This window comes from Paralichthys olivaceus, chromosome 16 (assembly GCF_024713975.1).
Source record: "Paralichthys olivaceus isolate ysfri-2021 chromosome 16, ASM2471397v2, whole genome shotgun sequence".
Lineage (NCBI taxonomy): Eukaryota > Metazoa > Chordata > Actinopteri > Pleuronectiformes > Paralichthyidae > Paralichthys > Paralichthys olivaceus.
The window spans coordinates 10353151-10368200 of record NC_091108.1 but is presented as its reverse complement, the minus strand read 5'-3'; the positions used below and the strand labels follow the sequence as shown (position 1 = coordinate 10368200).

At 39.6% G+C, this 15050-nt stretch overlaps 1 protein-coding gene across 2 annotated transcripts in view; it reads left to right on the top strand.

Moving 5' to 3' along the window:
* Positions 1–1153: 1153 nt before the first annotated feature.
* Positions 1154–15050, top strand: part of arhgap21b (Rho GTPase activating protein 21b) — a 35360-nt gene continuing 21463 nt past the window's right edge. The window contains exons 1-4 of one of the 2 annotated variants that reach the window (XM_020103518.2): positions 1154–1352; positions 2446–2656; positions 9462–9644; positions 9811–9832. In XM_020103518.2, the coding sequence (XP_019959077.2) occupies positions 2585–2656; positions 9462–9644; positions 9811–9832 (277 nt within the window). In that variant the 5' untranslated portion in view covers positions 1154–1352; positions 2446–2584. The remainder of the gene's footprint in view (positions 1353–2445; positions 2657–9461; positions 9645–9810; positions 9833–15050) is intronic. The other variant, XM_069510639.1, reaches the window with a different exon arrangement.

Sequence of the window (15050 nt, the reverse complement as noted above, 5' to 3'; positions counted from 1 at the left end):
AATTCCATAGTATCTATTATAATTATACACATATAGTATGTACATTGCAATTACTGTCTCATGTTTGTAGATATTATGCACAGTTTATTTACTCTTTAAATATTGAAAAGCTTTTATCTTCTATATTTACATCTTGCTTAGTGTGTTATGTGCTTGAGGCCATGCAGCTGTAATACAGGAATTTACCCCGTTTTGGATAAGTAAAGTACATCTATCTATGTATCTATATACACTATCTATCAAGCTGAACTAACACTGTCTGTACTTGTTTACTGTAGTAGCTGGTTCAATTTGATTCTTTTTAGTTACTTTTAACAATATTGGGTAGTTTGATTTTAAACATTACATCATATTTCACGAGCTGATCGTGTGTTTTTATTTCATTTGTGTTATTTCCAGCCAGGGAAAGCTGTTAAGTAGCACAACTTTAAACAGACAAATAATAAGTACAGTGGTTAAATGTACTTGTGTTTATTTCCCCAGCTCTAAAGCCACAGTGGAGTCACTGGAAGTAGAAGTGGCTGGAGGGGCCAAGCTTTGTGAAAGTCTCCTCCCTGAACTGACCTCTGCAACAAAAAGCTGCCGATCCCAAGAACAGGTGTCCCTTTATGTTGGGGAGGAATAAAGGGGACATGTGGTGGCGAGGGGGGGCTGAGAATATGAACATGAATTTCAATGTTCAGTTGCTTTAATGCGTCTTCATTTGAACGATCTTCTGAGGGTGGCAGCCCGATGAGAGCAGAGATTAGATGCTGGCTGGAATGTGTGGACTCACATTCCTCCTCCGCTGCCATCCACATGCCAGCTCTGCCCGACCTCCATTTGAACCAGGGACATGTGACGCCCCCACAGCTCCAGCTTTGTGTGTGTGCGTAAAACTCAAGTGCGTAAAACCAGCGCAGGAGCACAGTTTCAAATCCTCCTCCTGGTTCATCTGCGTGTTTTCACCTCCGGAGAAACTCCTCTTTTTTTTTTTTTTAAACTCCGCTGGAACGGTTCAAACAACGCCACCTTTTATCAGAGCGGAGGAGGGTTTTTTTTGTAAACCCGCACCTGATTGGCCCCGTCAAATACAACGCCGCTTCTGATTGGCTGTCGGGGGCCCTGTTTTCCGAAGGTGGACTCCCAGAGACAGTCGGGACGCTGGAAGCAAAAAAAAAAAATCCAGCTACCAAACTGCACCATGCGCCAACCGTGAGCGACGGGAGCCACCACCGGGAACTACTCTGAGCTCCTCCAACATGTCTCCACCCGGGTTTATCGCCGCTCCCGCTTCACGTCTTCACTTCTAACTTTTATGGACGACCGTCTCCGCCGCCGCTCGCCCGAAGTGACTCTCCTCAACTACACAGGTAACTTTGTTTCAACTCCGTTAGCATGGATGCTAACCGCGGCGCTAGCAGCCTGTTGCCGCAGTTCGGTCCCAGGCTTTTTCCCACTTTGCTGGCTTCACACGCGGCTTTCGCGAAGTACACACGACCGAAGCGCGTCGCATCGCCATTTTGACACCTTTGCGTTTAGAATAATTGCGGGGAAAGACACTTTTCTCGGTCGGCTGGAGAACAACAGCTCGACACGCTCGGTTCGTGCCTCCGCTGACCATCGATCTCAAACAAGGGGCATTTAATTCCACCCTCTCCGACCTCCTCGCACCACCAGCGGGCTGTGAGTAAAACACATCCCGTGGAGCTCACACAGGTTCTGCGGGGTCGTTGCAGCTTAATTTCAAATGTGACGGGCATTTATGTCGCCCTGCCTCCCCTCTGTGGTCCACTTGTTGCCGGTCATTCATTATGCAGTGTGTTGACTCGCCACGATGTTGTCCTCCGAGCCGATGACAACAAGCCCAAATTGTTGTTGCGTGAATAATGCGGTGTTGATGCGGCGTGTCACATCAACGTGTCCCGAAACCTACTCGGTCATGTGTACACATTAGTTATCTACAGTAGGGTGCACAAGAATTACACGTAAAGATTGTGATCCCTTTTTTTTTTTTTTTTTTTTTAAACCACCCCCTCATGTGAAATGCAAAACATTTCTCATTGAGAATCTAAATAGATTTGGAAGAGCACTGTTTTTTCAGAAGGACACAAGGTAGGGCATTGTAATACTGAAATGGCCATGATGATATAGAAACTTTGTTTACTAACTTGTACTATTGCTCAGAGTCAGCTTGTTTTTCCAGCATCTGAGTTTTGCCACGACGAGGCACAACAACACCAGGTAGAAAATAGCATTAGATTGAGACTTGTTGCATAATGCTGTCCAAAATTAAACACGGATGGTCCACCATTATGAGCCCTCAACAACTGAAGTATTGAGTCATGTTTTTTGGCTGACCTCTGAACAGTGAGAGACGTCAGATCCGAGCTGTTCATTCACAAATGTGACTAATTAAGCATAGTGACATGTTGTAATTGCATCTCCCCCTCTTCTCTTGAACAGATGGAGTAAGACGACAAGCAGAAATGGAGATGTAAATTGGACGTCGAGGAACATTAATACATTTTCTCGCATCCTGCTGGAGCTGCATTTTTTTTTCGATGTGGTCGTTCACGGACAACAGGATTTTAAGTGAAGTTGAATGATGGCATCACGTTGGGTTAATTCTTTTGAAGATGAGGAGAGACAACATGCGAGAGCTTCTTTCTGTGAGGTAAACACAACTACTTCAAACTCTGGCAATTGTCTCTGGTTTCAGTGTCTGCCTTCTTTCAGTTTGGTGTCGGGGGAGTAATGTGTTTGACACCTTGACCCAGCTGTTTGTGCTTGTAACAGCTCTCACTGAATTGTTTTGCCCTTCATCTCACTCTGTGCTTTATTATTTTGGTTGTTTTGATAATTACCACCATTAGATTAATGTCACAAGTTTGCCTAAGAGGGCTTTTATTTCTACGAGCTAGGTTTGAATATTGTAGTTCAGAAGATGGTCGTAGAGAAGCATTTAATTAGATTTGAAATTTTAATCAAACTCTTCACTGGTGGAAGTGGGATGATACAATGGTATTAAAGTAGTTTATTCAAGATCAGTCTTTTAGTTTTCAAGCTGTGACCCCTGTATTACCAGACTGGGCACCATCTGCTCCTATGAAAGCTTGGTGCCTGAGGCTGCATCCTCAATAACATATTTTTATTTTCAAGCAATGCTTAAAATCCAAAACAGTCTCTTGTGTGTGTATCAGAAATGGTCTCTGTCCATACTAACACACCTGAAAATACAGATCACATGATCATTTGTGTACACTGGTCATGCACATGCTGATGTAAACATGGAGCTGACCGTCTACTCTGCTGTTGGTTGCTTAGTTGCAGGAAATTCTACAAAGGAGCAGCAATGGAAAAAACAAAGAGCAGGGATTTCTGTTTTGGACAATGAGGTGGAACTATTACTGAAAGTTATATTGTTATCCACGTTTCATTCATCTCTGTGGAGTCATGACTGATTCAATCTGGAAGCAAACATGGAAGTCTGTATCACATTTTCCAAAAATCTTGACTCAGTTTCTGCTTGAGTTTTCAAACTGAACTAGCAAAGGTGATGTATTTTAAAACTAAACAAATTAGTGTGGATGTAGCCTGAACGAAGACCTTCATATTAATGTACTATTTGAAATTGAGGTGCACTCATGTATAGAATGTGTATTTTTTTTTTTCTCTTTCATTTCCTCTGTGATCTTCAATGTAATAATTGTTCCTTACTCAAGCTTCCCTGCCTCTGTGTGAATACTCTTTGAATGAGGACTGTAAAGCTCCTTAAGCTGTCACCTCTAGCAGGCTGCATGTACAGAATTTCATTAGATTTTAGATCACAAGACAAAGCACTGGGCAGTAAAGGACCCCTTGGAAAACAACAAGATATTAGAGCAGTTAACCTTTTACAGGCACAATGTTACATGATTTCTCATTAATCTAATTGGTGTCATTTGAGGATACACTGTCTACACATGTTTAAATTATATTGTTGCAGAATTTCACAGTTGTAAATAAACTCAACAGGTCTCAGTATTTATTGTTAAATGTTGCTGAAAGACTTTTTATATCTGACACAAAAAAGAAGTCTTTTAATATAATGCGTTAGCACTGTGTTCAAGAATTGTGATAATAGTGTTAGTATGGGGTGAGTAAAAGCCTCGGTAAAGTGCAGTCAGTGGAAGTCCTTCTTTTAGCAGCGCTCCTCACAAGGCTTCCACACAAACCAATTCATGTGCTAATTTTGAGCCGGAAACCCCCTGGAGTCTCTGGTCCTGGGAGTTTCTGGAAGTGATGACACTGTAGATTTAGTGACTTCAGAATTTTTCCCTGTGTGGATATTATAAAATCTTTTTGTAAACGTGTCATATGCACTAAAACAACTTGAGATGGTCTCCGTTGATGTAGATTGGTTAAAGAGATGCCGATGATGAATGGGTGTGCCTTTATTGTTATTCAGATTATGTGACCCCTGTTGCTGCTGTAAACAATCAGTAGGGATTATAAAAAGAGGACGGATTACTGTCCCAGTCAGGCAGGGTGGAGCACTTTAAAAGACCCTTTACCCTAAACTTTACTAATATAAACTGAGATCCTAAAATATTCACAACTTTTGCTGTATCACAGAAAATACTATTTTTGAATATGGTTCTTATCTGTCTTCTGATGAATCACACGGTCCAGTAGATCATGCTTGTTTATATTGTGCTGGTGATAATTTGATTTAAATAATATTTTTCCTCCATCAAGATTTGTGTCTTTGGGTTTTGCACACTGAAGTGTTTTTCTGCTTTATCAACTGAATAGAGCATGGTATTCAAACACTGCAGCTGAATCCCAATAACAGACTTGGCTCATGTCTCCCTCCTCTACTTGGATTCCTCTGTTTAGATATTGACTTCATAGCATAGAGATTTTAGATCTTGTTTGTTGCAGGAATTTTGTAAAACCTAGGGTCTTTGTTCTATCAAACTATAACATGTTTGATCTGAAACTCTTATGAGTACACTTTTTTGATTAAGAATCACAATATCTGCATTTATACCCCAGTAGAAAAGCAGAAATTAGAATGTTATGAATGTATTATTGATGATGAAGCATTACCCATACTATGCACTGTAGGTGGGCTATTGACAAACAGATCCGCCCTGTTCCCACTGTCTTCATTAATGCTCAGCGTTTATCTCATTTAGAATGGGCTGTCTTCTACAGAACCCTACGAACAGGCATCATATGGCTAACTGATGGCAATCGGAAGGGAAAATTGACATTCAATTGGATAGAAGAAGCCTGTTGCTTCCTGTTGCCTTATGGTCATGTCTGCAGTTACTCATGGGAGAACATGAGATGGGAAAGAGATGTGATTCCGTTTGTCCTTGTTTCTGTGCAGTACTTAGTAGAGAGATCCATGTCACCCAAGGTGGAGAAGCCTGTGACATTTTGTGTGTATTTTGCTCACCTTTCGGCAAAGCTTTGTGAGAGAAATAACCAAATTAATTACCGATGACTGAAACAAACATTTAAATACTCGCAAATGCTCTGGAAAGCTGTTTCCATACTAGCCACGAGCATCTGCTCTTTCAGACATGCACCGGACATTTTCCTAAACTTGTGGCTGTTTGTGAGAAAGCAAAGGTTGCTCCTGACATTTTCCTAAACTTTTCCTGCCAGCTCCAAAATGTCTTATTCACATCAAAGTGGGCCACGTGTTGATGTGTCGAACCCCTAACCTGAACGTTCCAGACATTTTCCTTTTTGTTGTGAATGTGTCTAATCCTGAACATTGGAAAATGTCTTCACCCAAATTCCTGGAGTTCAGAATAGGGTTGTGCTGATACACGATGATCTCAGTGAGCGAGGATGGTCAAAGCAAATAACAATAACCCAAAGTCAAGACAATATTTGTCTTGTTTTTCAATTAATTAATAAAGTTAAGGTTAGTATTATTATATAATCATTATTATTATTTGTTCTATAACATGAATATTACATTTAATAGTTTAATGTTTATATACTCATGGATGCACAGAGATGATAACAGACTTAATTTGTTGATGTCTTGGTCTGCTTTCTTTTCTCTTTTCATGGTTGCAAAAAAAACTGTCTTTTTCTGAGTCCACACAAATGAACAGTCAACGAGAGAGGGAACGAAAGAGCACTGCAACCCATAAAACACCTGTTTCTACATACTCCCTCCCCCCACTTCCCGAGAGAGCAAGAGAAAGACAATTTCTATGGAGAAAATGAACACATGTGACTTTATTAGGTCTCTGTTTAAAGAATTCCCACACATTTGATGGTTTGGGTTTTCCAGAATGAAGTCTCGTCTTCAGTATGAGTGGGAGCCGTCATTATTGTGTATGAACATAAACCAGACATTGAAATGTGTCGATGCATCCAACAAAAGACTGTACTGTGTCCCATCTGTATGTTACTACTCAGAAGTGTGGCATGCACAAAACACAGTGTGTCTACATAGAGTAATGATAATCCTAACCTCGTCGTGCACTACAAGGCTGAAACGCCCATGGCTCACCAGTGGCCATCTGTATCATTATCTTAGGCTTTTCACAGTTAAGTGCTTGGTTTGAATGGGATGTGGTGTAGAATTTGGCAGCCCACAGAGAATTAGGTTTCTTCACATTTTCAGGCCATGTATTTGTCTGACGTTCTTAGAGCTGATGTCATGTGGTGCTTGTAATGTGTCATTTGGTGATGTCAGCAGAGTTTTTAAACGTACATGCCGTGCAGTGTGGTTTCATAGTAGTTAAATGAGCAAGGTGGAAATCCCAGTTTCTTTTTCGGTGTTTTGCCAGACTGTAGACACTAGGCATTGTGGTGTGTAAACAGCTGTGTACGTACAGTGCTTCCCCTAAAATTTCTGATGTTAGTGGCTGGCAATGGTTGCCCTCCCCTCTAATCTCTGTGGTCATGGAATCAATGATGCAGCTTTTCTTCACAATGTTTCAGAAAATGACCAAATGTACACTGATACAAACAATGTTTCATTTGTTAAGCAAGGAAACAACTGACCGGCTTTCTGTGCTGATTTTATGCTCATGCAGAATATGTGATTTCACTTACTTTGGGATTATGTAAACAACTGATGGGAATGAATTTTATTTAATAAATATTCTGCTGTGGATTAACACATATTTGGTGCTCTTGTGGATATTTATGGAAGCAGGATGATGTTTGAGGGAACATCTTAAAATACACTACGATGCATGTGTTCACCATGATTAAGAGACATTTCAACACTGAGGCTCAGTATGTATGGTATGACTCACGGCCATGCCACCCTGAGCACCACCAATTTAGTCTGATCTCAGAAGCTATTTTATTAAGAGGAGAAAAAACCATGAGGGCAAATGTGGGTCTGGAATTCATTGTCCTGGAATGTCACTGCAGTATTAACTATGCATGTGGCAATGATAACATTTCTTGGCATGCGTCTGTCAGGAGGCCCACACCCCCGTTTGTTGTCCAGATCTAAAGATCAGAGGCTGGGAAACTGCTCCGTGCACTGGCTGCTAAATCAGATCCAGTAGACTGGGATTGGCTTTCCCTGGAGCCATGAGGAGAGCAATGCAGGCATCTCAAACATCCAGTTGATCTATTGTCATATCACCACAAGTGCTTCTCCGGGTATAGATTTACATGTTTACTTGAAGGCACAGAGGGCTCATACTGATGCAGACTTCAACATGGAAGTGCTGCTGTCAGAGAACAGCCGAAGCTTGGTTATACACGCTAAAACCTGTTTTGCTAGTTTCATCAAAATACATGCGTGTCAGCTGCACCTGTAGCTCAGTTTCCCAGCCAGCCAAAGTAGGACTGTGGGTCCATATTCTCTACACCAAGCCAACGAAAACTCCTTACGTGTTCCTCAGCTTAGATTGCCACTTAAAATATGCTTAGATCAAGTTGGTTATGTTACTGTTTATTTCAAAAATATATGGCTGAAAAGCAAAGAAACCATGTTGCTAAAAAAACAGCAGAATATTCAGCAAACAGCTCAGTGAAACATGCTTTAACTTGGTACATACCCCAGGGCACGCAATATATTTCCAAAAAGGTAATGACTAAAAGGCTGACTGTTCATACTGTGAAATGCTCTGAACAACCGAATAGGGTGGTGGTTTTACAGTCTCTGAAGCAAAATGCTGTCCAGGATTGTTTTTTTAAAATATGGTTTAGCTGATTCACAACTCCCTGCAACAGCTGGATCAGGTGAGCGGGGTGTTCCGATTTGTTTCTTTTTTTATATGAAAGTTGGTCAGATAAGTCAGAGTTATCTTCACTCCCTTTCCTGGAAAAACCTTGTCATCATAGTTTATTAGTGGTTGTGACATGGTGCAGTTAATTAAATCAGATTTTTGGACATTTTACTCAACATGTGCCCGGGCAGAGATAGCACAAATGCATGCTCATCAAATTCCTCACATTGTGGGGGGGAAAGTCTATGCTTCGGGGGAGGGGCTGGAGGTGGGGGTTGGTTGTTTGAGACGGGAAGGAAAAAAACATTTTTTAGTGCGGAAATACAAGACTGGATAAAAGAGGTCTTCCTGAAGTTTGTACTGGAACAGGGAATATGATACAGTGAGGTCTGAGTAAGATGTTGCTGCACACATGACACCACAAAGGTGTGAGGCTATAAATAGCCAGTAAACACAACAGCGGGTTTCCAAAGCCCTGTAGCCCGACATGCTCTATTCTCCAGCTGTGAAAATGAGATACCACAACTCAAATGCAAACAGTGGACAGCCACTTGTGTTTTTTTTTAAAAGGTCATTTTCCTCTAAAGCAAGCTTTAAGGAATCATTAACACTCTCTATGTGCTGTTACTCCTCTTAGAAGTTCCTTTTTTGGTATTTATAAATTGGTGTACTTTGTTAGTGACATTGTTTTTGGTGTTCCGCACCTGTTTTTTACATTTAGTTATTTCATGCTACATTTTCTGCTTTTCTTTTTTTTTTAAGCAGGAATCTGTGTGATGTCTTCATCTTTAAATGAAGGAGTCTGTCTTTTTTGTCCATATTTCGATTTTCTTGACAACAATCAGCTGATATACTTCAAAATTCATGGATGAAATGTTGAGAAAATAACCGGGCCATGTTTCAGATACAAACCTTTGCTGATCCAATAGATAATCAACTTATATAGCTCTTCTCTGTCCATAATGACAACTCAAAGTCTTTTACACTATGAGTCAAATTGAACCATACACACTCACATTTATACAGTGCTTCTATACTTCTTTATATTTAGTGCTTCTGTATGACTCATATATATATATATATATATATATATATATATATATATATATATATATATATATATATATATATATATACTCATACACTGACGGAACAGCATAGATGATGTCACTGATGACATTGTCAAAGGTCACGCTCCAGCTTGACATTGTTGTGCTGTGTATTCAAGTCAAATAAATTAAAATGAATCCACCATCTTTCTTGTATTTGCAGAATGACGGTCCAGAGTGGAGAAGCATGGCAGATTCTCCTGCAGCACAAAACCCAACCGAGGAGGAGCCATTCTCATGGCCGAGACCTAAAACTGTGCGTTTACGTCGCACCTCCCATGGCTTCGGCTTCACCCTGCGGCACTTCATTGTTTACCCTCCAGAGTCGACCATGCACTGCTTCCCGGTAAATTTCAGGATTGCATTTGTTTGCATTTGAGTTTCATACACCTGACCTATTGTTTGCCTGTCGTGTAAGATAACACTAAGTCCACAAAGAGCCTCATGCCTAATTTCTGTGACCACAAGCAGCAAAGTCAACTGAGTGTTTGTGTTTTGTTTTTTGTTAACAGGAAGAAGATTATGGCTGCAGAGGTAAGCAGAAAAACATTTCTTCTTCATGCCTGCCCTTCAATGCTGCTGAGTGAGAACGGTGCCTCTGACTTCTAATGACTCTTAATCCAGCCACTCTTTTGGTTCTTTTTGCTTCCTTATGCAATGAGAACAATGTAGTGCCTGTGTGTCACTGACCTTTGTGGAGGCATGAAAGGTTTGGTTAGCACCACCTGTTTCTGTCCTGCACTGACCCTCCTCTCCATATTGTTTCACTTTGTTGCTCATGCTGGTTTTCAGTCTCATCATAGAAAGGCTGTCAGAAAGAGATGGCCTCAACGTTTTACTGGGTTGTGTGGGTCTGACCCTATTTCCCCTTGTTAGCCTCAACTCTTGCTGTTCTGTTTTTCTCACTTAATAAGGTAGACACCACATAAAGTTAATGCTGATTTGTTTAAAAACAAAGTGATGGTAATGTATTGCATTGCTTCTTGTGACTTGTTTAACATACTGTGACATTAAGTAATGTTTTTATCATTAGCTCTTTTTTTTATAAAAACACAAGCAAAGTTGTGTTTCTTAAAATATTTTAAAGATCCTGTAGGTAGAAGTAAAGTAAGTTGATTTATCATTATGAGGTAGATGTTGAGTGCACACTGTGATGGCTTTTAAATAATGACAACATTGATTTCAATAGGCAATTTTGATCTGCCACAGGGCATAACATTTGCAGAAAAGAGATTTAAGGTTCGATTTACAGCATAAAGGATGTGTCCCCCGCCGCACAGCCAAAACAGAAAGAGGCTTGTGCTTTTGTTTTCCCCAGTAACTCAGTAGATTCCGCAAGCCAGTGAATATGGTGGACGATGGAACAACCAAAGGAAGTTTGGAAACTATTTGGCAAAAGAAAAAGGCCCCGTTGTTGGAGGAGGCAAAGTAGGTTAAAACGGAGCGTGAGAAACAAAGGTAAAACAAGAGTGAACCTCAGAGAGCTTTGCCCTTAATGGAGAGAGCTGCTCTGTAGTCTCATGTCTTATGCCAAAACATCATAATTTGACTCTTTGAATTTTGTTCACAAACTTGAAAAAAAGTAGTGGCCAGACAGACGAATAACCAGAAGACAGGAAATGTCTGCACACTAGTTGATATTCCCACAAAACACAACAAGAAAAGAAACATAACCTAAGTTTTGCTTTTTAATTGCCTCCTTGTCTTACTGGCCCGCCACTGCAGCTGAACGTGGGATGACCTATGAAGGGAAGGATCTCTTAGTCACAAGTTTGACAAGGAAGAAAAATGAGCAAGCATATACAGATATAATGTTCATATAGAGGCATCTGACTATTGTTACTGATCATGTATTGTGACGAGGAGACAGCATTCATTAGAAGGCAGAATACATAGTCACGTGGGCATCTGCACATATCCTCGACATGTGCATGAATTAACTTGCAGTCCTGCACTAATGATAATTGTTGTTCTCATTCAATTAAAATCCTGAATGGCCTGTATGTGATGTATTTACACAATGAATCATGTAGACCTGCACAGACACACACAAACAGGCAGTTAAAAATGACTGCATAGATGTTGTTCTGTATAGAGTCTTCTCCAAAAATCAGATGACTAGTGTTTTATACAGCATTTGTTCATAACCACAATATAATATGATATTATCAAGTCTCTGTTCCAGATTTGAACAGTTTCTATGAACCCTTTTGTGATATCTGCACTAACAGGGAAGTGCTGGAAAGCATACTCAGTTTGCTCCTTAATGTTCAAACATCAAATGAAATTATAGAAGAGCCTGCTCCCAGTCATGATTTATGCTTCAACCAAAAAACACTGTAGGAGACCTCAAGCTCAAGTGTGGAGCTTTGGACTGAGTTGGCAAAGAGAATATTAAAGAATCCTGGGAGTTGCATGAACAGTGTTGTACAATATATTGATACTCAAAGTATTGCAATACTCTTCCATTTAGAGCTGAATGATCATATAAACTCAGCTATAGGAGACTGGGAATACTGTGTATACCATGTAAAAGCTTAAATAACACCATGATCTAAAAATTTTCAACAATCCAATTTTATTGAACATGAAAACAAGTGTTGATCGGCAGGTGCATTAAGGGTGCGTCCAAATCCACTTATGCCAGTTCAACAGAGACAAAAATGTTGCTGTGCCAAGCCTGTGGTTCTAAAGGGTTGTACACGACATGTAGTAAGCAAATCAAAAGTGTTGTCTTCCAGTCGCTGTAAAAGCCAGGTGTTCTTGCACCTCGACAGGTTCCTGTTATTTTTGTAGATTTGTCTCATAGAAAGGGAAAACAATATGGCTTCAGTTGTGCATGAACAAATCATTCGATTTGTTTCAAGCTTAGTGGACACATTCTGTGTATATTACTATCTTGATAAAGTATTATAGTTAAAATACTGCAGTACTAACTTCAGACAAGGGTTTTGTTGGTCAAAAGCTCAATCTCTTAATGCTGCCTTAAAAAGGCAATAGGCCAACAATGAACCTACCACACCTCATTTTACAGCCAACAGTTTTTTACACTTAAGCAAACTTAAGACAAATGACTCAATACACCTCCTTGACAGAGGGCTGAGTGCATTTACTAGTTTTCTTTTGAGTCAAACTAGATTTCTCTTTGTTATGTTCCATGTTCTGTCATTAGTATTTCATTGCTTTTCCCAGTGTGTTTGGTTAGTGAGGTGGTATTGTGTCAGTATTGGTATTGAGATATTAAGGATAACTATCATATCAAAGAAATAATATGACAGGACTATGTAGGAGCTTGATGACTTCAGTCCAGGCTGGCTGTGCGACACACAAATACAATATTTTCAGAATAAAAATACGCTTCAAGTAACATCTGTATTCACTGACATTTATTATTTATGCCATTGAGGACATTGAAAATGTAATCTTAACGTTTTTTATCTGTTGGTGAAGGTGGTTATTCAGTCAGTAGCAGCACCTATACTATGCACAGGCGGACTGTTGGGATTCTTTTAAATTCATAGCTGGGTATGGGAATAACTAAAATTAGAAGCAATTTAAAGAATTTGGAAATATAGTTGAGATATTTAAAAAAAAAAAAAAAAAAAAACTTCCACTATCCTCTGTACAACCGTGCTCTATCTGTATTTAACAATCTTTAGTCTTAGTCATGGGAACAAATTTAGACCTTTGGTTGCTGGAATAATCAATGACGACACTATGAGGATTGCCCACTGACACAACTAAACGTACGGATGAGGTGTGGTTTTATTTGAAAAGGGCAATATGTGATAAAACATGAGTTAAAGCATTGAACATTGCATCACAGCAGTGGGTGTGCTGCTCTTCTCCCTCCATAGTGCCACACCACAATCATTTGCCTTATTCTATTACAGTCTGCTGCTTCTTGAGACAAAGCTCCTCTGTCACAAGTCTGGGGTCAAGTTTGGATCCAATTATGATCTAATGTTCCCTCCCTCAATCACAGCTTTCGTTTAGTGTGTCTTTTGGTGCAAGTGCTCATTGTTTACATGAATTGTTTTCAAGTGTAGTTTTGACTTGATATCCTTTAAAACAAAAAATTTCAGGTAGCTCTCATTCTTTACCAAGCATTTTTCCTCCTTTTCCCAAGTAGTTAAAAATAGTGCAAATGAAACCTTGCAATGTTTTTCGTGTGTGTGTACATGTTCTAAAGAAACAAAGTTTAAATTGATATTGATCCACACATTAAACTTTTGGTAATACAGCAAACAAAAAGCATTTTCTAAAATTTAGTGAGTGTTCAAAAATTCTTGGGTGTCAACAATACTATTGCTGATTTACTGTTTGCTTGGTGCTTAAAAGTATTAAGAATTAAGATATTTTTTGTTGCCTAAAGCAGTTATGTAAAGCAAAGATAAAATAAACTCTACATTAGTCGATATCGATAGTGACCACATCATTAATTCTTTAAAGTTTGAAGATTTTTGCTCCTGAGTAAAGGTTGTGGTTTTAAGCTTTGCTTTATGAGCAGAGAATGACAAACACTTGATAAAAAGCATTTTTTACATTTTAGGGCAATTAATAAATTATTATTAATAATAATAATTATTATTGTTTTCCTCCTAACTGCGCTTGCAGATGCATAAGCATTGAAGCAATATATGTTTAATCGTTGTTATATTGCTATTAATGAAATCAATACTGAGATAATTATTGAAATGTTGTATTGCCCAGCCTTAGTCTACCACACTTTTAAATGTTCATGGTGGCTCAAACTACTTCATAAATAGCTCCATTGTGAAAAGGGAGATGTAGCCCCACTGTATACCACCAGAGGGAGTCTATCTTGGGGACTCCTGTTGCAGTGTTATATAATGTGAGTCCCCAGAAGGTGATTCTGCATGAGTAATCTCAAATGTGAAAGAGAAACAAATGAAAGCTGAAGTATCTGAGTTAAATGAATTCAAAGTTATTGGCTGAAGAGATCATTTGCATTTTGATTAATTTAATTCACCTGCATTCGTGTTTCTATTGTCCCAACACATTACGAACACAACACTTTTAGGCAAAAAAACGTTTTGGTGACAAAAATAATATTTAACCTCTTATGGACCAAGCTAAAACAACCTGTACAAGATGTGTCACTCCTGTTTTCATACTGGCCATTGTAGTTTGTAAGCGTTCGTGCACTGACTCACTACCAGAATGTTAACTACACGGGAAAGAAGTTCAGCTGCTCTTTGGCTGCACCCAGAGCTATTTCTCACTTTATAAGGAAAGGGTGGGAGTTGTGCAGCTGAGCACACTGTCACTTTACCTTCTCTTTGCCTCTCTTTCTCTCACACCCTCCCTCGTTCTTTTCTCTCCTCCTTCTTTTCTGCAGCCGTGCAGCTGCTAGGAGACTGGAGCAGCATGAGCAAACAGGTTTTCCTCTATTTAGCTGCTTTTATCCACTTCTCTAAAACCACACAAGTCCCCCTTAGAGATGTGTTTTTTTTCACTGAACCAATTAATGATCACGACTATTCGAAAGCTCATGAAATGTGGGCATACGCTGGTCAGAACACAGCCTGTTGTGCTCTCGTAATGTTGATTCACATGCCTCCAAATTTTAAGAGAAACCGCCCACTTTCTGTCTCACTCTCAAACACAGTCATTCTCCTCTCTCACATAAATGTCATGAAGCAATTTACTGCCCAGTCTGTTACTCAGTGGTGGCTCTGGGAGTTGTTGTTTTTTACCTTTCAAATTCAGCCTTGATGCGAGCGAGAGT